A 24,853-nucleotide genomic window follows, 5' to 3' on the forward strand; every position below is an offset into this window, starting at 1 on the left:
GGTGCAGCTCCCTGCACGACGCGAGCACCCCCTCGTCCGCCCTCGCCGCCTCTCCACAGCTCGTCCCCTCCGTTCCGACTTCAACGCACACGACGAGCAGCTCCACCGCCCGCGAAGTCTTGACTCTCTGTTCCGACTCCTTCGCCTCGTTCCGACCTTTACTACTCCTTTGACTGACGAACACCGTCCTTTTATCCCCCCGTAACTTCGCCTTTGACCCCCTCCCTTTGACCTTTCACCTCGCTCCCCATTGGCCCGAGAAAAAGTGGGCGTGAAGGCTTTTTGATCCACAAATTTGCATATATCGATCGCCCTGGGGGCGGGGCCAATTCGCCCCTCGCTCACCGATTGGACGGCAAAAAGTGGGCGTGTGTCGTTTTCGATCCGTTTTTGAAGCAGAAAATCCGTGGTTTTGTACACGCTGTTCGACGCGCGTTCTGCATGAGTCCAACACCGGTACCCACAGCGGGGCAAGAACGGTGGCGATGCTACGGTTGCGAGGTGTGACGTGAAGGTCGTGGCGGTTGTGGTGAAGCGGTGGTTGTGGTCGGTGGTTGATGTTGTGGTTGTGATCATGGCGGTTGGTCCAAAATAAAGATAGTAAAAGAAAAACGGCTATCCTGAAGAGTCGCAGCACGTATAAATGACATGTATTCCCACTAGACAACGGGTTTGGGCCTAACTACACATGCACTTACCGAGATACCTCACCTAAGGGACCTGAATGGTGGTTTGCGAATCTGGTAACCACAACAATATTAAAATTTGCATTTTTTGGGTTGCTAACCTCTCCCCAGAGGGCGTGGCAAAAATTATTGTGTTCTTGCACATTCTTTCCATGTGGGGATCACAACTGCCAAGTTTGGTGAATTTTCCATCCGTTTCGGAGGAGATAGGGTGACGGACCGACGGACAGACAAACAGCCGATTACAATACTTGCCTGTTTTTTCTAAAAGCTTCAGGATAACAAAACTTAGATAATAGCTTCGATTATAATAGATTCGATAATAGCTTCGATAATAAAGCTGAGATAATTGCTCAAATAATAATAGCTTTCATAATAGCTTAGATAATAATGGCTTAGATAATAGCTGAGATAATAAAGCTGAGATAATAGCTAAGATAGTAACTTCGGGAAGACCTAAGATAATAAAGCTTCCAAAATAATAGCTGAGATAATAGCTTCGATGAGAAAGCTTAGATAATGGCTTCGATAATAAGAGCAAAGATAATAGCTTAGATAATAGCTAAGGTAATAATAGCTGAGATAATAATAGCTTCAATAATGAAGCTTAGAGAATAGCTCAGATAATAATAGCTTAGATCATAGCTAATATAATAATAGTGTTGCGAATTCGCGCCCACCGGCATACGGACGGCCACGTAACTCGAATCGCGGCACGTCGCCCACCGGACGGACAAGTCTGTTGTGACCCTCTCGGAACAACGCCGGGAGCTAGTCACGGGTGGGGGTTTAACCCCACCACGACCGTGCCAATTGCCCACCCGCGCAGGATAGGATCGCTCGCCAAATTCGATCTACCTAAGTACCTGCGCGGATGGTCGACCGGGCGATCGTACCACGCCACAGGCCGACTCCGGACACGAACCGCTGAAGCGGTCCGTTCCGTGCTACAGTGATAACCGAGCGGTGTTATCGTCGGCCTTGACGGTTCCGATTAATTACCGGGATGTTTCACCCACTACGAACCCCTTTCCGTGATGCGAGATGGAGGGTCAGTACAAAAGGAAAAGAGACGAAGCAGAGCGGGAACAGTTCAATAAGCAAGTATTTTTATTCACACACACACACACAGACAAGCACGGAAGGCACGTATTTACAGTCATACAGTCATGAAAAATTCACATATAGCAATTAAAACAAAAAAAAACGATGCAGAGCTACAACCGAATATGCGTACACACGGCAACACTTAAACAGTTCTACTTTACGAGACACGGCGCCACAAGATCCATACAAAAACCCCGAAGATAAGAAAGAAAGAAGTCGCGACTTCCCTTTTGTGTCTGGTGAGTCCCTCTCTAGTGACCGTCAGCGTGGTCGCGCCTGGCCCCGACCTCTCTCGCGGCCGGCGAACCCTCTCCGGCACTCCCCGTCCGGACGCACAGGTCCACCTCGCAACGGGCGCTGCCGCGTCTCCCGTCCGTGCCTTTGTGACAGGGCCGCTCGCCAAGGCGTGGGCGCAGGACCTCTTCCCGAAGACCAACCAGACCACCAGCCAAGACGACAAAGAAGAGGCGGAAGTGGAAGCGCTCCAGAGGAAGAGGCTCAAGAGGAAGCGCTCGCGTGCCCGCCCGTGTCCGTCTTTTATCGGGCGGGGCTCCACCCTTCGCCCCGCCCCGTTCCCGGCTCCACCTTCCTTCCAGAGGGTTCCCGAAAAGGGCGTTCCCTCACGCTTTCCCTCCACCCCGCTCCGTGCGGGGGCCGGGGGAGTCAGTTTTTGGCTCTGGGCCAGAGAATTATTCCCCAAAAAAGAGGCCCCTCCTTTGCATTACCTCTGACCTTTGACCTGCATCGCCCCTCCTCCACTCCAAAGCGCGGGGAAATCAGACGGGAGAAACAGGCGGGAAAACCTGCGCATCCTCGCAGTTCCCTCCTTTGCGCCTTTGTTTGCTATTCGGAAGCGGACGTAGTGGCGAAGATGTGGTAGCGTAGATGGTGGCGGTGGCGTGGTTGCAGTGTGGTTGGTGCGGTGATGGGGATGGCGTGGTTGTTGAAATGTTGTGTGTTTGAAATAAAAGATAGAAAAAGATAAACGCCTAACTCAAAGGATCTCAGCCCGAATGGATCACGTAAATTCCCTCCATACAACGGGTTTGAGCGAACTGCACATGTACCTCTGAAGTTATCTCATCTGAGGGTCCTGAATGGTGTTTTGCGAATTTCCACAGCCGTAACAATAGCTTCGATTATGGCTTCGATAATAATAGCTGAGATAATAAAGTTTAGATAATAGCTTATATAATAGCTTTGATAATAAAGCTTAGATCATAGCGAAGATAATAATAGCTGAAATAATACCTTCGATAATAAAGCTTGAATAATAGCTTCCATAATAAAGCTGAGATAATAGCTGAGACACTAACTCAGATCATAATAGCTTCGATAATACCTTAGGTAATTAAGCTTCGATAATAGCTGAGATTAGAAAGCTGAGACAATAGCTTCGATAATTATAGCTTCGTTAAAAATACCAAAGATAATAGCTTGGATAATAAAGCTTAGATAATAGCAGAGATAATAATAGCTGAGAAAATAGCTAAGATAATAATAGCTTGGGTAATACCTTGGATAACAAAGCTTAGATAATAATAGCTTCGATAATAGCTTTGATAATAAAGCTGAGATAATAGGTCAGATAATCATAGTTTCGATAATACCTTAGATAATAAAGCTTAGATAATAATAGCTTAGATAATAGCTGAGATCAAAAAGCTTAGATATTATTAGCTGAGATAATAGCTCAGATAATAAAGCTTAGATAATAGCTTCGATAATAAGAGCTTGGATAATTATCGCTAAGATAATAATAGCTTGGATAATACCTTCGATAATAGTAGCTCAGATAATATCAAAAATTTTAATAACAGTTTAGATATTAGTTGAGCAAATAATTGCTGAGATAATTATAGCTAAGATAATAAAGCTGAGACAATAGCTAAGATAATAGCTCAGATAATAGCTTTGATAATAAGCCTGGTGTTGGCTTAGTGGTTAGGGTAGCGGCTTGGTATCCGAGGGTCCTGAGTTCAAGGCCGCTGAATTAAAATACACCAAGAGGTTGACTCAGCCTGTCATCCTTCCGAGGTCGGCAAAATGAGTACCAGTGTACTGGTAAGGGGGACACTGCATCAGCGGCATAGCCGCGTCCCAACCAATGATGCAACCAACAGCAACAGGCTGCACTCGATAGAGACAGAGAGAGCTTTGATAATAAAGCTTCGATAATAATAGCTTAGATAATAGGTTTGATAATAATAGCTTAGATACTGCAATAGCTTTGATAAGAGCTCAGATGATAATAGCTGAGATAATAGTGCAGGGAAATAAGGATAAGGAGAATAGCTGAGAAGGATAAGGAGAAATAATAGATGAGATAAGGAGAAGGGAAAAATCCGACGTGGCAAGGAGAAGGGAAAAGTCCGATGCTGCAAGGAGAAGGGAAAAGTCCGACGTGGAAAGGACAAGGGAAAAATCCGACGTGGCAAGGAGAAGGGAAAAGTCCGATGTGGCAAGTTGAATGGAAAAATCCGACGCTGCAAGAAGGGAAAAGTCCAACGTGGCAAGGAGAAGGGAAAAATCCGACGTGGAAAGGACAAGGGGAAAAATCCGACGTGGGAAGGAGAAGGTAAAAGTCTGACGTGGCAAGGAGAAGGGAAAAGTCCGACGTGGCAAGGAGAAGGGAAAAATCCGACGTGGGAAGGAGAAGGTAAAAGTCTGACGCTGCAAGGAGAATGGAAAAGTCTGATGTGGCAAGGAGAATGGAAAAATAGCAAAGATAATAATAGCTTAGATTATAGTTTAGATAATAATTGCTGAGATAATAATGGCTTTGATAATAGCAAAGATAATAACAGCTTAGATAATAGCTTCGATCATAATATCTTAGGAAGTAAAGCTCAGATACTGGCTGAGATAATAACAGCTTAGATAAAAATAGCTGAGAAAATAATGCTTATATCATAGCTTAGATAATAGCTGAGATAATAATAGCTCAGATAATAGATTAGATAATAAAGCTTAGATAATAGCAAAGATAATAGCGTCGATAATAGCGAAGATAATAAATCTTAGATAATAGCTGAGATTATAATCGCTTCGATAATAGTGAAGATAATAGCTTAGATAATAGCTTAGACAATAATAGCTTAGATAATATAACTTTGATAATAGCTGAGACAATAATAGCTTCGATAATATAGCTTAGATAGTAGCCTAGATAATATTCGCTTCGATAACAGCTTCGAAATGCCATGTGTTTATTCGCTTCGAAAATATAGGAATTAAATTTTAATCAAAGCTCCTGCCTGAAATGAGAATGTCGAGGACTGTATTTTTGTCGTACACTGCCACTGATGACATCTTTGTTGGACATTTTTGATAATATTAGCTGAGATAATAATGGACATCTTTGATAATATTAGCTTAGATAATAATGGCTTCAATAATAGCTGAGATTATAATAGCTTAGATAATAGCTGAGACAATAAAGCATGGATAAAAAGAAAAAAATTATAAAAAAAATTATTCGATAATAATAGCGAAGATAAGAATGGCTTTGATAATAGCTTCACCAATCATATTGTGGATTTTCGCCTGTTCGGCGTGCGGGCGACCGCCTTTCGCTAAATTGCGGCCGCGCGCGCCCACTGAAAGAGCAATCTAGCCACAGATATTTGGATCAACGCCGAAACCCAGCTACGGGTGTTGTTAACCACACCAGAAACCAGCCAACTCTTCTGTCCGCGCTACAGGGTCGATCGCCGAATTGTCGATGCACCTAATTATTCGCGCGGACTTAAATGCCGGGGATTTACACCTCAACGGAGCCTGCACGAAAACGAGCCGCTTCCGTTTGCGATTGCCGAGCGGTTTTATATCGCCAGACCCGTCGGACCAGACGTACATTTTATCGGCTATTAATCAGCCAGCTATTTATTCTGAATGCAATTATGGCAGTCAATGGCAGGAAAGGACGCAACGAGCAGGTTATATTTCAACAATGGGGAACATTTATTTGTACACGTAAGCAATGCAATGAATGGGGGTAGGGGACAAGACACGAGAAAAACCTCCAGCCGATATCTATGTATTACGTACATGCACTTACAACAATTCTACTTGCGGACAAGGCGCCACAGACTTCCATGCAAAAACCCCAGAAAAGAAAGATAGAACTGGGCTCATAATCTTTTAATGTTCTTCGGAGCTGGGATGACCGAAGGAGCTCTGCGAGGCCATGCAGGTTACCTTTGTCGCCCTTGAGGCGACTCGATGGTCTTTTTGTTCGGCGACCCTCCGTATGTCTCTGTTGTCAAAGCGGCAGCTGTTGTAACAGCGGCTTGGTTGGTCCAGGGCCTAGCAGCGCGGCCTGGTCGATTGGACCTGGTCGACAACGCTTTAGAGGAGCGAACGGGCCTTGCTCTTTTAGAGTTGATGCTCTTTAAGAGCCCGCTCACTCCTCAGCGTCGCTCGACCGACTCGGGGCCCAATCGCTCGGACCGTTACGAAGCTGGTTGGTGACTTCTCTCCGGCTGGCGACTTCGCTGCTGACTCCAACGGCTAACAACAACCAACAACTTGGTGACTTGGCTGGCTCCGACGAAGAACGAACTCCACTCCTCCGATCAACAACCACCGTTTGGACTCACCAACTTGACTGCCTCCACCAACCAACTCCCCTCTCGGCGTCGAAACGCGCCTTTTTATAGCCCGGAGGGGTGAAGCCGCTGTAAGCTTCGCCACCCGAAGGCGGCGCTTTCCCCTTTCACCCTTGAACTTTCACCCCCGGCTGGCTCCGCCCTTTCGTCGTTTTGATCCATTTCGCAAGTCATGCGTGGCTGTGTTTGAAATCACTTTGCCGCTGTCGAGGATGCCATGTGTTTGTTTGTGGAGATGTTGTTTGTTGTTGTTGTTGGTGAAAAGATGGCGACACCGTGGAGATGCTGGTGAGGAGATGTTGTGGAGAAGGTGGTGAGGCGATGTTGGCGGTTGTGGAGAAGATGGTGAGGAGATGTTGGCGGTTGTGGAGATTGGTATTGTTAAAATAAAGATAGAAAAGAATCACACAACCTCAAGATTCACAGCCCGTTATACATCGGTGGGGAAATCTTACCTGGACACAGACTTATCGACATAACTGATCTTCGGGGAACCTGAATGGTGATCTGTGAATTTCCACAACCGTAACAATATCTTAGATAATAAAGCTGATATACCTTCGATTAAAACAGCTCAGATAATAGCTTAGATAATATAGCTTAGATCTTAGCTTTGATAATAATGCTTAGATAATGGCTGAAATAATAGCGAAGATAATAATAATAGCTTCGGTAATCGCGAAGATAATAACTCAGATATGGCTTTGATAATAAAGCTTAGATAATAATAGCTGAGACAACAGCTAAGTTAATAATGGCTTCGATAACAGCTGAGATTATAATTGCTTAGACAATAAAGCTTTGACAATTGCTTAGATAATATTAGCTTAGATAATAGCTGAGACAATAACAGTTTCGATCATAGCTTGGACAATAAAGCTTTGATAATAAAGCTGAGAGAATAGCTTAGACAAAAGCTCGGATCATAATAGCTTCGATAATAGCTAAGATAATAATACCTGAGATAAAAATTGGAATCCGGCAATAATTTTTTTTCAAAAAGTTTAGAGAAAATCAAGGAATTAAATTTTAATCAAAGCTCCTGCCTGAAATGAGAATGTCGAGGACTGTATTTTTGTCTTACACTGCCACTGATGACATCTTTGTTGGACATTTGTTTGAGTTTGAATGTGCCATGTGTTCTCGGATTCGCAGAAGCATTTCCTTCCCCTGCAGCAATGGGTGTCACGATGCATGTTCCTCGTCTTTCCAACCTCAGGTGGAACATCCTGACACGGTGTTACTCAGTCTGGCCTCAAACTGCCAACAGCTTCGCTCGCTCGATATGTGGAGATCCACCAGGCTGACGGAGGTCGGATTGGCACACCTGACATCCCGTTGTAAGGATATTGAGGTACATGGCCTGAGAGAAACACGGACACAATGCTTGAAAGTTTCTGTTGTTGAATAAGGAGAAAGCGGAATATTTGGGACAAAGAAAATTAGTTTCACACGAAATGATGTGGATCGTTCATTATCACATCACAAATAATTTGAATAGCAAGGTGACCGCAGGTTTTGTTTTTTTTTCATTGTCAAGGCTCAAATGAGAGCTAACACAAAACGCACAGCAAGGGGGCACGAGACAAGAGGGACAGGAGAGGGAAGGACAAAACAGTGGGGAACAGAGACTTGAGGAGATCTGTGGAATGGAGAGGGATGGGGAGGGGAAGACAGAGTTCACAAGATGAACATGACAGGGACTTTCAGGAAGGAAAGCAGGGAATTTGAAGGAGGTGGTTTGGGGTGGATGAACGGGGGTAGAAAAGATCGAGGTTTTGGATGGGGGAAGATAAGAGATGGTGGTGAACAGCTGTTTTGAAGGTCTGGAAGGAAGAATGGGATTTTAGTGAGTGTGGGAGTTTGTCCCAAAGGCGGGGAAAAGAGGAATGAAAGAGTGAAGGTGAGCAGTGATTCGTAATTTTGGTAGTTCTACCAGAAGTGGGTTGCTGGGGGACCTTGAGCGCCCTGCGGATATATGGGGGTGGGGGGGGCGTGACCAGACCAGACATCGCAGATATATCGCAGACAGAGCAAGGGGGGCGTGACCGGAGAGGAGATGGTAGAAGACAGAAAGACCACCGACCTGCCTCTGGTGAGAGATTGAGAGGACCAAAGTCTCAATCTCACCTTGAGAGACACCAATAATCCGAAATGCCTTGGTTTTAACAGCGTGAAGCTGAGAATGGTGGGACGCAGGAGCACCAGGCCAGAGGGGAGAGCGGAACTGCATTAGGCTGTGGACGAAAATTTTGTGTGTGGTCAGGAGCTCAGGTGGACCGAGGAAGGACTTTGCACGACGGAGGATTCCCAGTCGGCGACTGGCTTTGGAGGCCTTTAGTTTGCGTCTTGTATCTTAAAGGTGACTTTAGCTTACATTTTGTGTCCCACTGATAGGCTGGATCTGGATTTGTCCATGAACTAAACCGGCTTGTTCTTGTCACCGCACCGACTCATCCACAAAGTTTCGTCCCAATCCGTCGGCAACTTTTTTCATATCTCGTGCCATACATCGTTTGAGCCCAATCACTCAATGGTGAAGAATCACTTTAAAAATTCTCGGAATCGAATCCGGATTCGTTTCTTCACCATAATCGCATCAATTCTTCCTTGTTACATACCCAACCTGTCCACCAAGCTTCGTCCGAATCCGTCCACAACTTTTTTCATATCTCGTGCCATACATCGTTTTGACCCCATCCTTCAATGGTGAAAAATCACTTCAAAAATTCTCGGATTCAGTTCCGGATTCGGATCTTCACCAAAATGTAATAATTTTGTCCTTGTCATGTACCCAAGCTCTCCAACAAATTTCTTCCACATCCGTCCACAACTTTTTGAGCTATTTTGTTCACAAACAAAGCAACCAAACAAACATAACAGACGGACATGGGTGAAATATTTACTTCCATCCATCTTCGGTGGCGGAGGTAAAAATCTTCTGTGAAACAGTTGAACAGATCAATGCGAAATCTTAGAAATTTTATTGACTGTCCATGTGGAAAGAAAATTTGATAACTGTGACGTCATCGATGATGTGGTTTGGCAGCTCCATTAGATTTTAGCAAAACCATAAAAGCAAAATCTCCTCTCAACCCACCCAACCGATCGACGCAAAACTTCAACGGTGTCATCGAGTACCCATGGGGATTAAAGCTTGATAACTGATACATCATCGGTCACGTGTTCTGGCAGTCATGTTGGATTTTATCAAACACTTTCAAATATCTCTCAAACCGCCCAACCGATGCACGCAAACCTTGACGTCTGTCATCGACCAGACATGTGGATTAAGTTTGAGGACGACAACGTCATCAGTCACATGGTGTGGCGTCCAGATTGGATTGAAGAAAAATCCTTAAAAAGCGATTTCTCCAAAACCGCTTAACCTATCGATGCAAAACTTTACAAACATGATCCAATAACATTGCTTCATGCAGTGTGAAAACGATGATGTCATCGGTCACGTGATTTGCTTGGCAGCCACATTTGCTTTTCCATGTGGTCTCACCATGTGGTGAAGGTAATCCGATTGGCCCGAAGGATTAACCATCACAGACGGATTGAATGTGCCAAATTTAACAATGTGCGAATGGAGGGAATACAGAGAGGGATTCCGAGGGACTGAGGGACGACCGAACGGCCGCGGAGCCGAAGGTAAGACCAATGGGGTGAAAGAGGGATTGTCAAAATGATGTTTGGTGAATGGGAGGTAATTGGTGGAGTGAGAAAGGCAGAGGGGTAGTAATGGACCAATTCCGGAAAAGGAGGGATTGTTGAAAGGAGTAGAGGGGGTGGGGGGAAAATGGACCAATTGTGTGAAGGAGGAAAGATTGAAAGTAGCCGAGGGGGAGGGAATGCACCCCAATGGAGGTGAGGAAAGAAAGATGGAATGGAGCAGAGAGGGGGGGGTGGGGGGAGGAGGAAGACATCACACCTCTCCACCCTAAAATAGACAACACACAAACGAATCAACACATTCTTCCCCCCTCCCCTCCCCCCCACACCCACTGAACAACCCCCTTACCCCTTAACAAGAAACCAAGGACTGTCCATGCAAAGATTAATAAAATACTGAATCCTCAGGTCACCGATGTGTCCATGTATGCCCTCCTCCAGGGGTTAAGTTTCCAAAACCGTAACATTTTCATTCGGTCCTCCACCGAAGATGGATGGAGTTTTATGTTTGCACCCCTGTCTGTCTGTTTGTTTGGCTATTTGGTTATTTCTTTGTGAACAAAATATCTCAAAAAGTTGTGGACTTGGGTATGTGACACCGACAAAATGATTAGGTTTGGGTGAAGATCCACATCCGGTTCTGGATCCAAGAAGTTTTTGAGTGATTCTTCACCATTGAGAAATCGTGCCGAAAGCGACATAAAGCAGGATATCTCAAAAGTTATGCTCGGATTCGGACGAAACTTGGTGCATGAGTTGGTGGGTTGACAAGAACAAGCCGATTAAATTTTAGTTAATGTCCGAATCCATATCCGGCCTATCAGTGGGATACAAGACGTAAACCGATCAGCATGGTGGAGGTACGCGCTCTTCCGAGTGTCCTTCGAGTTCACACAGTATTTGTCTTGTGACTTTCAACAACCAACTCTCCTCCTCTCATCACACTCCCTTCCCTCCCCTTTCCTCATCGTTTTAAATCCCCTTTCTTCCTTCCAGTGTCTTGATCACTCAGAATACGGAATGTTTTTTTTTTGGGCTTGTTATTTTGTCAAGTTATAATTTTTCGGAAACACTCTGGTGGCCATAATGCCTCTCTAATTGTGCAATACAGGACTTGAATTTATAGGAATTTAAAGACTGCACACAATGCTGATGTTTATTTAATTGTTCCACACTTAAACTGTTCCACACAGGACCTGGACCTTGGCTGGTGTACGAATGTGCGAGCAGAAAGTGGTGTTCTTGTTGAGATGGTGCGAGAGCTGCCCAGACTGCGCCGACTGGTGTTAACGCCGAACCGCACCATCAGCGACACTGACCTCGAATCGCTCGCCAATCACTGCCCTTTACTGGAGCAGCTGGACATACTGGGTACGGTAATTGAGGAGATGATGGAACTGATGTGGATGGATCCAAGAAGATCACAGAGGTTGCTCGATCTTCTTCTTCTTCTTCTTTCGGCTGCTCCCGTTAGGGGTCGCCACAGCGGATCATCCATTATGATCCGCATAGTGATTTGGCACATGTTTTACGCCGGATGCCCTTCCTGACGCAACCCTGGTCGCCTCTTACGACACAGGGATATGGTACACCTATTTTAGCTCGATGTGGAAGGAAAATAAAAATCGCAAGTAGAAATGAGAACGGCACTCGGGAGAGTGCGTACCTCCTCAAGGCTGAACTGTTTCCGTTTTTGTCTTCCACTGATAGTCCAGGCTGGATCTTCATCGGGACCTGAACCAAAATCTAATCGGCTTGTTCTTGTCACCTACACAAGTCATCCACAAAATTTAATCCGAATCCGTCCATATAACGTTTTGAGATATCGTTTTTGACCCCCAATCTCTCAATGGTGAAGAACCACTCAAAAAATTCTCGTATCCGGTTCCAGATCTTCACCAAAATTGAATTATTTTGTCCTTATCGTCCTGGTGGATGTATGCGCTCCACTGAGTGCTGTTGTACTGTAGTTTAGTACTGTGTTAACTGCACACCAAAGCTCCAGATGACTGTGAGCTATTTGCACCCTTCTATGTCATTCATCGGAGCGATTTTATCTGTGTGCGTGTGTCAGGCGCTCCGCTGGTGACCCCTAAAGGGCTTTTTCACCTGCTTGATACCTGTCGGCATATGTGCTTCCTTGACATTTCCTTCTGCTTCCGGGTGGATGAGGAGATGGCCGTCCAATTGGCACATCGCTTTCCACACGTCTACATCAAGTTTTCCAGCTAACGGTGAGGTCACGTGACCCACTCAGAGCCGCAAACACCTGAGGATCACTCTGATCCATGCATGAGAAACCGATTGTATCATGTCGGTGATGATCATCCAAATGCTGAACTTAATTGGAGCTAAAGCTACATGTGTGGTGTTATCAACACGGTTATCAAATGTGACGTTTTACGAAGTTTTTTTTGTTAATGAGAAATCATCTGAAAGGATTACTTTTTGTTTATCCATAATTCCAGCTGTGTGTGTGTGTGTGTGTGTGTGTGTGTGTGTGTGTGTGTGTGTGTGTGTGTGTGTGTGTGTGTGTGTGTGTGTGTGTGTGTGTGTGTGACCGCTATTTCTCGACAACCACTAGTCCGATCTCATTGAAACTTGCCAGTTATATTGCTGGGGACCTGAGTATGTGCCTTTTCAAGGTTTGATATAAATCGGACAAGTGGTTCCCAAGTTATGGCCATTTATTTACCAAACCAATGACAGGACACGTTGCTGCGTCGGCGTGGCCGATGGGGAAAGGGCGCCTCAGTTACCAATGACAGGACACATTGCTTGGCGTTTTGCACCCACAGTATCTCTCTTCTATCTGTCTATAATTCCATCAATCTCTGTTTGTTTGCCTTTCTGAAGGTTTGAAGTCAATCGGACAAATGGTTCCCAAGTTATGGCCAAGTTAGAGCACGTTCCCCATTACAGGTTCCAACGTACGGACTTCCGGATAGTTTTGACTTCCTGTATTCAAATAATTTCTCGATTTCTTATCCGCATTTATAGATAAACACAATGCCACAATCCAGTCGTCGTTTACGAGAGTGAAGGAACGGCCTGTGTGGTTGTTTGAAAGTTTTTTTTTGTTTGTTTTTTTTTGCACGTACGGCCAAGCACGTACGGGCATGCGAGAGCGAAGGAACGGCCTGTGTGGTTGTTGTTTCTGGCACACGGTTTGAAGGTTTTTTAATTAAAAAAAAATTTTTTGCATGTATGGCCACGCACGTACGGGAATGCGAGAGCGAAGGAACGGACTGTGTTGTTGTTTCTGGCACGCGGTTTGAAAGTTTTTTTTTGCACGTACGGGCACGCGAGAGCGAAGGAACGGACTGTGTTGTTGTTTCTGGCACGCGGTTTGAAAGTTTTTTTTTGCACGTACGGGCACGCGACAGCGAAGGAACGGCCTGTGTGGTTGCTGTTTCTGGCACGCGGTTTGAAATTATTTTTTTTCCACGTACAGCTACGCACGTACAGCCACGCACGTATGGCCACGCACGTACGGGCACGCGAGAGCGAAGGAACGGCCTGTGTGGTTGCTGTTTCTGGCACGCGGTTTGAAATTATTTTTTTCCACGTACAGCTACGCACGTACGGCCACGCATGTATGGGCACGCAAGAGCGAAGGAACGGCCTATGTGGTTGTTGTTTCTGGCACGCGGTTTGAAAGTTTTTTTGTTTGTTTTTTTTCCACATACAGCCACGCACGTACGGGCATACACTAGTCAATATAATCCACCAAACGTTCATATTGATAAATGTTGTGCCAATAAATGTTACCACATTCACAACACCCTTTTTGGAGTGTTATACTTTCACCTTTCACCCCTGCAGATTTTGATAACAGATGCAAAGGCTCTTTTGTTTTATTTTCTCCATGGTCCAAGGTTCGTGGAGGATTTTCGGACCTCCCTGGGAAGAGGTCTAAAATGTATAACGTTCCGCTATCACGATCGGTTTCATCGTGTAATGCTCTGTTAATAAGGCCTTTAGCTGAGCGTAGGTTTTCCATGTTGGCGGGGCTGGGTCATACAAGTTCTTCACTAACTTGAACGAGTCTGCTCCTACAACGACCAAAAATAAACTCGCCTGCAGATCTTCATCAATCCGGTTTGGTGCCAAAAACGAGTCACATCTGTCCGTGTAGACCTCGAACAACTCCACTTTTTCCTCGAAAGGCCCAATAGTAGAGGATAAATGGGACTTCTGAGGCATCCATGCAAATGAATGGAGAAAAGGGGAAAAACTCTCTGAATTAACCCCGGAAAAACCCAAAACAGGAGACTGATTCCTCTCCCATATAAATGAATGGGGAAACCTTTCTGACTCAAGACCCAAAAACCCAAAATAGGAGAATGATTTTCTTCCCACCCCCGCCCCCTCTGACTCTCTACCCATCAGGTCAAAAGAGGAGACCGATCTCTGCCCCATTGAGCACATGTTAAATTGAGACTTATACTGATTTCTGATTTAATTTTTTTTCCATCCTCCAACTTATTTGTTATTAAATTTATATTTTGGTTTTACTCATGTACATTAAAATTATATAGAGAGTCTGATTTGTTGTAAAATATGTTTTAAAATACTTTCCACACATTCTGGAAGCTGAGTGCAGCTGAAAACAGAAAGCTTGTGAAATTTTCCAGAATTACTGAGCTGTTTAAAAAACAGGAAGCTGCCCCATTGTGTTAAAGCACGGGTTATTTTCCAAGATTACGGAATCGTACTTCCTTGAAGCTGCTTTAAAAGTTGGCTTTCTCGATTGAAAATATTGTCTGACGGCTTTTTCATTTTTCTCATCTTGTGGCAATGGTAATTTACTGAAACATGAACTATCTTTCATCCGCCGAAGAAGAGAACCCATCACAACATTGGTAAGTTTGTGTGTGTGTATTGTCAAGTACGGCTTTCTCTGAGAATGACAGTGAAGCAACTGATTATTAATTAAATCACTGCACGACCAATAATTATTGTTTGTGTTTTTCTCACAGCTTGTCCCCATCGTTCATTACAAATGTGGAGAACGAATTATATATCTGATTGACATGACGAATGGGAAAAAATAAACGACTTTCTTGAAGAGATTGAATCCTTCAGGAATGAATTGAAAGAATTACTCTCATGCCCATTGATACCTAATTCAAGGTGAGAAACGCACACGTGCATGTGTGTATTTGTGTTTGTGTGAGTGTGTGTGTGTGTGTGTCTATTTCTCTATCTGTATCTCTGTCTCTGTCTCTCTGTCCATTTGTCTCTTTCTCTCTGTTTATCTATCTGTCTCTCTGTCTATCTATCTCTCTGTCGATCTGTCTCTGTGTCTATCTCTCTCTGTCTGTCTATCTGTATATCTATATGTTTGTCTGTCTTTCTGTATCTGTGTCTGTCTCTCTCTCTCTCTCTGTCTATCTGTATGTATATATGTCTCTGTCCATTTGTCTCTCTGCTTGTCTCTGTCTGTCTGTTTATCCCTCTGTCTATATCTCCCTTGAATGTTGACTCATGATTATTTTTTTATTTTATTTTTCAGTTTAAACCCCTGTCTGGATGAACCAAGCACACAAGTTAATCGTCTGCAGGAATCTGACATGAAACTCAAGACATCTGAAGCAGACTGCTTGGAAATATTATCTATTTTTACAACTGAATGTTCAATATTTTTAATGTGGAGAAATTATATTTGCTTTGCTTTTAATGATTTAATTCTTAATTACAAGAAAAGAATAAAGGAGATGTAAAGGAGGGGGGGTAGATGCGCTCCCCCAATGACCCATCACCCTCTCATCCCACCCCCTCCCCTCCCCGAGTGTGTGTGGGGGGAAGGGTGGGAGGTGGGATGAGGGGGGTGGTGGGTCAAAGGTGGGGGGTGCACAAGTGGGGATGAGGGGTGTTCGTGGGGCTTGTGTGGGTGGGATTTTTGTGGGAGGGGTTTCTGTGGGAGGGGTTTGTGTGGGTGGAGCTTGTGTGGGGTGGGATTTATGTGTGTGGAGCTTGTTTTGGTGGATCTTGTGTGGATGGGTGGAGCAATTTTTTAAATTAAATAAACATGTGTGTGGGGAACTCATTAACTAATCACTAATTATATGAATGTGGTTTTTGTGGGTGGAGCTTGTGTGGGGTGGGGTTTGTGTGTGGAGCTTGTGTGGGGTGGGGTTTATGTGTGGATGGGTGGGGTTTGTGTGGGCGGAGTCAATAAAAATTTTCAATTTCTCTTTGTCTTTTGTAATTCCTGTGAATAAAATGAACCTAAAATCTCTTCCCCCTTTAAATCATATACCTTATAAGTCCAAGGAACTGTATCTATCACATCAATGATTTTAAAAAGCTCATTTGTCCATCGCTTTGTATCACCTTTTTCAAAATGAGATTTCCACCTATATATTCTTACTATATCACCAACTTTGAACTTAGGCTTTCTGACAATAATCTCGTTTTCATATTCTAATTTTGTAAATGTTTCTGATGGCTTGGTATTCGTTGAGGTGTGAATCGTATCATTATACTTATCTACAATATCCTGAATAAAAGATGACCATTGTTGAGAACCGAGTTGGGTGAATTTTTTATATAGTCTCTCTTTTAAAGTGCGATTGAAACACCCAATAACAACCGCTTTTCCTTCATTAAAGGTACTGTATAATGTAATGCTGTTATTTCAAAGAAAATTCATACATGTCTTGTGATAGAACTCTCTACCCTCATCAGTCCACAATTTTTTATGTTTTCTCTTACTTGCATTCATAGATGTTTACCTGGTCAGTTATGGATCTAATCTGGGACCATTTTGAGAGCAGGCTGTTCTTCTGCAAAGGAAAAAGTCGTTTGGGCACCTCAATGCCATCTTTCTCAACTCTATTCAAGAATAGAAATCCAAAAGGTGAGTGAACTTGTTGGAAATGAAAGAACTGCTTGACAGTTTGTCCAGTCGCATCAGTTCTTGATAGGTAAAGGTTTTCCTGGTCTTTTATGAAATAAATGCCAGGAAAATAGGAGCTGATTTTAGCACAGAAGTGGTCGAAATCTTGGATATTGTCTGCAGCCTCATCAGCTGCCTGCATCTTCTTAGCTCTTGATTCTGACGTAGAAGATGATGTTGGGCGTGGGGCTGAGGTCACCTGCTTCAATGCTGATTTCGGTACTCCAGGAAATATTGATGGGGGTTCTTTGGGTGGTTTGCCACCCCTAACTGACACCCAATCACAATTGAAATGTGTCTCAAATATATATCTCCTTTAAGCACCTCAAGCTTTCTTTCTCATTTGGCATTGCCAATATCCATCTCTCCCTCTCCTCAGGATCTTTTGGGAAGGATATGACCTTTACATAAAGCATCCCATCATAGTTTCCTCTCCAACCAAAGCAGCTGCAACGACGTTTCATAGTGTCACCAAAGCAGGAAACAACACAAAGATCCTGTGAGATCACCAGCTGGACAGTTTCTGAAAGAGAAACAAACAAAACATTAGTTCACGATGATAGAAATCAGCAAGTAGGTGCAGTAGGTGCACAATGTCATGTTTTGTCATAGAAAACAAAAGTTCTCCTCCATGAGTTAGACACAAAAACGGGCAAAAAATTCCAAAATTCAGTAATTTGACCTTGAAATATGACCTTTTGACCTTGAAGATGACCTCAGGTGGTGTTTAAAATGACACTGTTGAATTCGCCGTCCTCAAAAACCCCTATATGGATCCCGAAACCGTGTCTCTTGCCCTTCTGGAAGTCATTTTAGCCCCGGACTCAAGTTAATCCTTCAGACTCAAGTTGCAAACCCCGAGATCGTGAGGTTCCAGTCCTTCTCTATAGGAGTCTATGGTTTGAACACAAACTCTCAGTTTCATAACTGTCGTTTGAACACAAACTCTCGGCATCACAACTGTCATCACTCTTCTAATCTTCAAAATCTTCAGTTGAATAATGACTCATTTAATGAGTAGAAAAAACATTACCATCGATATCTATATACTTTTTTTCATTAACAGATTCAACTACAACATTTTTTATATTAAAGGTAATTTTAAAATGATCCTTAACTACTATTGAACGAAATGTCATTTCACCTGATATATTAACATCCCTTATTTCATCAGGATTTACATCTTTACGGGTGATGAAAAAAATACAAATTTCTCCTTGCATATTGCAGATGGTCTTATATTTTCTTTCTGAAGCTTCATCCATAAGGTTTTTATTTTTTGATACTTTTTCTTGTTTCATTGCTTTTTCTAGTTTTGAATATATTACCAGGAGAGGAGAAACTTTTGTTCGAGATACTTTAATTGATGTTCTTCCAGATATATTAACAGCCCTTCCACTGAAGGAAATTGAAGACCTCATATTATTCACCATAATTGTTTTTATCCAATAGTTGTTATGTTTATCTTTGTTCAATTTTACATCCTTGACATATTTCTCAGTATCTTTTACAAATGAAGAGGTTGATTGAAACTTGTCTTTTGTGTCTTGAAACATTGTATTTATTAAGTGAAAAAAGTTGGAGGATAAAATGGTTTTCAGCACAATCACCTATAAATTAAACGAAATCTTCGTCAAGAATATTTTATTTGAAGCAAAGTTTTATTATATAAATATGGTGAATACAACGCACTGCGATGTTTGTAATCACGAATATAATTATTATGAAAAACACCTTCAAACCAACAAACACACATTCAATGTTTTCAGACAAATATCTCCACTTGACCAAGAAACAAAACATTGTGATAGATGTGAAAATGATATTCTTTAAAAAAAATTATAATAAACACCTTCAATCATGCAAGCACAAGAACAATGAAGAAAGGGAAGCTAAATTCTCCATTAAAAACACTGATGGGGCATTTAAAGGGCATATAAAAATAAGATTCTTTCGTTTTCAAGACCCTGGACCATCTTCAATCATGGAAGCTGTTGATATGGTGAAATAAAGTATTGAAACTATAATTAAAAACACATAAAGTGAAATGAAAACTTTTAAGTTTTATTAGGGAGTAAAAATTAATATGGTAAGACAAGACGGTGAAACTACTCCCTATTTGTGGACAAACCCTCACTTTCTCTCATCATTTCAAGATTTTGTAAGATGTGATATTTGCGATGAACTCCAGAGACAAGAACAAGATGTTGATAACACTCCAGAAGGTCGTGGATTTACTATTACAAAAATAATCTTTTTAGATACACACATCATAAAATCAGATCCTCTTCAAGCTTCTTCTTATATTGATTTACCAAAAGAGATAAAACTTAAGAAAGCGGTTGTTAATAATCAAGACAAAGATAATAAATGTTTTCTATGGTCTGTTCTTGCTCACTTACATCCTCCACAATGGAATCCTGAAAGGGTTGAACATTATAAGAAATACGAGGATACATTAAATGTCAAAGATTTAAAGTTTCCAATGTCATTGAGAGATATTCCTAAATTTGAGAAAATGAATAATCTATCTGTTAATGTATATAGATTAACAGATCCAAACAAAGTTCAGATATTAAAAATTTCAAACAACTATAAAAATGATGAAACACACATTGACCTTCTCCACTTTACTTCAAAGGAAAAATCACATTATGCTTTCATCAAATTTTTTTCAAGATTAACCAAATCACAACTATATAAGAGAAAATGTAAAACGTATCCTTGTAAGAGATGTCTCAACTCCTTTCTCACAAAAGAATGATTAAATCAACATTCGAAATATTGTAGTAATCATAAGTCAACTGTAATCAATTTACCAAAAGCAGGTTCACACATATTCAAAGATTTCAACAAATCTATAAAACATCCGTTTGTGATATTTGCTGATTTTAAAAAGTATCCCTGAAAAGATAGATACTGTTTCTCCAAATCCAAGGAAATCATACACAAATAAATATCAAAAACATACTCCTTGTGGTTTCTGTTATTATAGTAAATCATCTGTTGGTGATAAATACAAGTTAGAACTTTATAGAGGAGAAGATACCTCAGAGGAGTTTGTAAGACGATTGGAGAAAGACTAGAAGACAAAGAGAAATAATGGTGAAAACCTACAAACCAATGTCATGAACAAATGGAGAGAAAAAGGAATTTAGAAAGAACAGTATCTGTCATATATGTGAGGAGAAAATTGAGGGAGACATCAAGGTTAGGGATCACTCTCATCTTACTGGTAAATATAGAGGTCCAGCTCATTCCCGTTGTAATCTTAATTACAAGCCTCCAAATTTTATCCCTGTCTTTCTTCACAACAACGCTCACTATGACACACATCTATTTATCAATGAACTTTCAAAGACATCTGGAGATATTTCTGCCATTCCTAACACAGATCAAAAATACATCTCATTCACAAAAACAATTCATACACCCCCATAACCCATATCACATTTCTTGACACATACAAGTTTATGTCAAGTCCATTATCTAACTTAGTATCAAATATTAAAAACTTCCCGAATCTTAAATCATATTTCTCAAATCAAGAAGAGATTATCTCTTATCACAAAAGAGAATATATCCGTATGACGATATGGATTCATTTGAGAAGTTTAAAGAAACACAACTTCCTTCAAGGGAAAGTTTCTATGGAAAGTAAAATAAAACTCATATTTCCGATAGAGATAAAACACAAGTTAAAAGGTTTGGGAGAAGTTTAATATGAAGAATCTTGGAGAATATCATGATTTGTATCTTAAAACTGATATGTTGTTATTGGTTGATGTGTTTGAAACTTTGAGAACAGTCTGTCATAATAAAAAGTTCTTATCGATTAGACCCAGTTTACTATTACACAGCCCCGGGCTTGTCTTGGAGTTCTATGTTAAAAATGACAAAACAAAATTTGGAATTAATCAGTGATATAGATATGCTTTTAATGATAGAGAAGGCAAAAAGAGGAGGAATATCTCAAGTATGTTCCAAGAGATATGCTGAAGTAAATAACAAATATCTTCCTGATTTTAATAAGAATGAGGACAACTCTTACCTGATGTTTTATGATGCTAACAATTTGTATGGGTGTGCTGTGTCTCAATCTTTACTTTATGGAAAACTTAAATGGGTTAAAGAAAAACATTATGAAAAAGTTTTACTTGACATTGTTATCTCCTCTCAAAAAGAATTGGATGAAGCTGAAGTTGGATGTTATTTTGAGATTGATTTAAAATTTCCAGAAGAACTTCATAACAAACATAAAGACCTACCTCTTGCCCCTGATAAAGAAAGTCCAAGAAAAGAATGGTTTCGTGATTACCAACAGTCATTTAATATAAAAGGTAAATCTCCAGAAAAACTACTGACAACATTAAATAATAAAGAAAGTTATGTTTTACATCAAAGGAACTTGAGACAATATTTATCTGCTGGGTTGAGAGTGAGAAAATTCATCGATTTTTGAAATTTCAACAAAGTCATTGGTTAAAGAAATATATTGATTTTAATACAAAAAGGAGAACAGAAGCAAAAACAGATTTTAAGAAGGACTTTTATAAATTAATGAATAATGCTGTATTTGGAAAGACGATGGAAAATGTTAGGAATCAACAAAACACAAGACTTTCTACATCTTGGAAACAGGCTTCAAAGTTAATTAAGAGACCAAGTTTTGAACGAGCTGAGGTGTTTTCAGATAACTTTTGTGCTATTTATTTGAAAAAAGAGAGTATTGAAATGGAGAAACCTATTTATATAGGAACATCAATTCTTGACTTGTCAAAGTCGTTAATGTATGACTATTACTAGAATAATTTAAAATTAAAGTTTAAGGATAATTTGTCATTGTTATATATGGATACAGATAGTTTTATATTTGAAATTAAGACAAGTGATGCATATGAGGGTATGATTGATAATATTGATATCTATGATACAAGTAATTATAAGTCTGATAGTATGTTGTTTTCATTAAAGAATAAAAAGGTTATTGGAAAGTTTAAGGATGAGTTGGGTGGAAAGGTCATGAGTGAATTTGTGGGTTTGAGACCAAAGTTTTATGCTTTTACGTTATGATAATAATACCATTTTATGCTGATAATAATACCATTGAAAGGTGTGATAAGAAGCTAAAGGGAATAAAGAAAAATATAATCAAGGAAACAATAAACTTTAAACATTGTTGCAACTGTTTAACCTTAAAGAAGGAAGAGTACAGAAAAATTAATACAATAAGAAGTTATAAACATAAATTATATGCAGAAGAGATAAATAAGAAAGCATTTGGAGCTTTTGATGATAAAAGATATATTTTAGAGAATGGAATCAAGAGTATCCCTTATGGTTAAAAGTAGAAGTGTTCAGGGGCATCTTTTTTACTGATTTATAAATGATAGAACCAAGCAATAACCAAACCAAAGAGTGGAGATCTCATCAGCCTTGGTATTTAAATGGGAAACACAAAGAATGTGAGAAATATCAAATGTCTTATTGAAGAAATAACTGGGGTAAAAGTGAATAAAACAAATAAGTGGATAAATTTAATTACAAATAAGTTGGAGGATGTCAAGGAAAAAATTATTATCCTTGAATGGACTGAAAACTTTGATGGTTATCAATTGAACAATGGAAAAACAATTTACTACAATCTCAAAATAATATGTGGATCAGGAGGTGGTCAAACAAGAGCATTCAGGTCAGGTCAGGTATGGGAGCATGTGCCAGAACAGCATGTCGCTGCGTCCACTTTCCGCCGGTACTCCAGGGGCCTCCGTCTGGCCATCCCCCAGGCAGATGCCAGGCCCATCCCCATCTCCTTGAGATGATGGTCAACCTGTTGCAACCATGAGGCACGTGGTCGACCCACTGGCCTCCTCCACTCATGAGACTCCCTCGCTGAGAGAATCTGGTGAGCAGGATCAGAGTCAGGAAAACGAGCCACATGTCCATACAGCCGCAACTGACGCTCACGGACTATGCAGGTAACAAATCTCATCCGAGTCTCTCTCAGCAACCGCTCGTTGGACACAAAATCCGACCAGCGATAGCCAAGGATTCTCCGAAGAGACCTGGTACCAAAGGAATTAAGTCTCCATCTCAGATCCTTGGTCAGAGTCCAAGTCTCGCACCCATAGAGCAAGACTGGAAGTACCAAGAACCTGAAGACTCGGAGTTTCGTCCTCCCGCACAGGTACCGGCAGCGCCACACCCCATGATCCAGTGAATCCATGACTCCCCAGGCCCGACCCAGACGTCTATTGACCTCTGACTCGCAGCCAGCAGAGACATGAATATCACTGCCAAGGTAAGTGAATTTCTCCACGACCTCAACATCCTCACCACAAACAGACACAGACAGGACAGCAGCATCCAAGATGTCACCGAAAGCCTGGATCTTAGTTTTGACCCAAGAAACGCGTAATCCCAACGGCTCCGACTCCTCATTCAGCACCTCGAGGGCCCCCAAGAGGATGTCTAAAGTCTCCGCAAAGATGACTGCATCATCTGCAAAGTCAAGGTCCGAGATCTTGACATTCCCAAATGACGCACCGCAACTTGATCTCTCCGACATCCTCCCTAGAATCCAGTCCATACAAGTGCTGAAAAGTGTGGGGGCAAGTACACATCCCTGACGAACTCCAGTAACAACTGGAAATAAGTCAGAGATGGTACCACACACTTCCAAGCACTCTCAGTACCAGAGTAGAGTTCAGACATCAGATCGATCAGTTTTGGTGGCACCCCACGAAGACCAAGAATCCTCCAGAGGACATCCCGATTCACTGAATCGAACGCTTTACAGAGATCAACATAGGCTGCAAGCAGCCCCTGCCGAAACTCTCGTCTGCGTTTGGTGAGGACACGAAGTGCAAGGATACGGTCAATCGTTGACCTCTTTGGTGTAAAGCCTGACTGCTCTGGACGCTGGAGCTCAAGCAGATGGTGGCGAACCCTATCGAGAATTATCCGAGCAAAGACCTTGCCCGGCACTGAGAGCAGCGTCACCCCTCGGTAGTTGTTGCAGTCTTGGCGATCACCCTTCCCTTTCCAGAGAGGGACAACAAGGCCCCTCTTCCAGTCAGTTGGGATGATGCCTGTGTTCCAGGCAGAGCACAAAACTGCATGCAACGACACGAGTGCAGCATTTCCACCAGCCTTGAGAAGTTCGGCATGGATGCCACAGATCCCTGGAGCTTTGCCCCGTTTCAACTGGTTCACCGCAGCCCGTGTTTCCACAAGCGTAGGTGGACCACAGTTGATTCGAGGGTCAGAAACAGGGATTGTAACACCCTTGACGTCCAACTCGACAGTTGGGGGATCAGCCTGGTACAACCTCTCAAAGTAACCGGCCCAGCAGGCCTTCACTTCAGACTCCTCTGTCAAGAGCCTACCACTCTCTGCTCGAACTGTAGTGCTCCGAGGGATGGTCTTGGATGAACGTAATGCGCGAATTCCCCTGTAAGCGGGACGAGAATCACCTGTCCACAGGTGATGCTCTACCCCCTCACAGATTCCTCGCACATAGGCCTCCTTGTCCACCCTCAGTGCACGTACAGTTTTACGCCTCAGCTCCCTGAACAGCTCAGCTCTGCCATTCAGCCTGGCCCTGCGACTCTGGTCAATGGTATCCAGTGTCCCTTGAGAGACAAAATTCTTCTTTGCCCTGCGGTGAGCTCCAAGGCATCCACCAGCAACATCAAGGACGGTGGTCTTGAAGGCGCTCCACAACTCTTCAGGACACCCCAAAGTACCCAGACCCCCCAAGTGTCCACTCAGCCTGTTCGCAAACTCCTCAGCTACTCTCTCATCCCTGAGCTTGGCAACATCCAGCCTCGGCTGGGATGGTACCATTCTCCAGGATTTAAGGTGCA

General features: G+C 42.3%; 1 protein-coding gene across 42 annotated transcripts in view; it reads left to right on the plus strand.

The window, feature by feature from the left end:
- LOC147006619 (F-box/LRR-repeat protein 4-like) overlaps positions 1 to 24,853 on the plus strand; it is a 159,761-nt gene that overhangs the window by 124,433 nt on the left and 10,475 nt on the right. For 30 of the 42 annotated variants that reach the window (XR_015054703.1, XR_015054708.1, XR_015054706.1 and 27 more), the window contains 3 exons: positions 7,623 to 7,757; positions 11,275 to 11,452; positions 12,156 to 12,315. Coding sequence is in view for 29 of the 42 variants with exons in the window: in XM_085868345.1 (XP_085724471.1) it covers positions 7,623 to 7,757; positions 11,275 to 11,452; positions 12,156 to 12,313 (471 nt within the window). In the remaining 13 variants the exon portion in view is untranslated. Of the gene's footprint in view, positions 1 to 6,668; positions 6,744 to 7,622; positions 7,758 to 11,274; positions 11,453 to 12,155; positions 12,316 to 14,924; positions 15,881 to 16,813; positions 16,947 to 17,364; positions 22,002 to 24,853 lie in introns of those variants that run through there. The other 12 variants (XR_015054710.1, XR_015054709.1, XR_015054707.1 and 9 more) reach the window with 11 other exon arrangements.

This window comes from Eptatretus burgeri, unplaced genomic scaffold (assembly GCF_056783735.1).
Source record: "Eptatretus burgeri isolate ZD-2024b unplaced genomic scaffold, Ebu_testis_v1 Ebu_testis_scaffold_3160, whole genome shotgun sequence".
Classification (NCBI taxonomy): domain Eukaryota; kingdom Metazoa; phylum Chordata; class Myxini; order Myxiniformes; family Myxinidae; genus Eptatretus; species Eptatretus burgeri.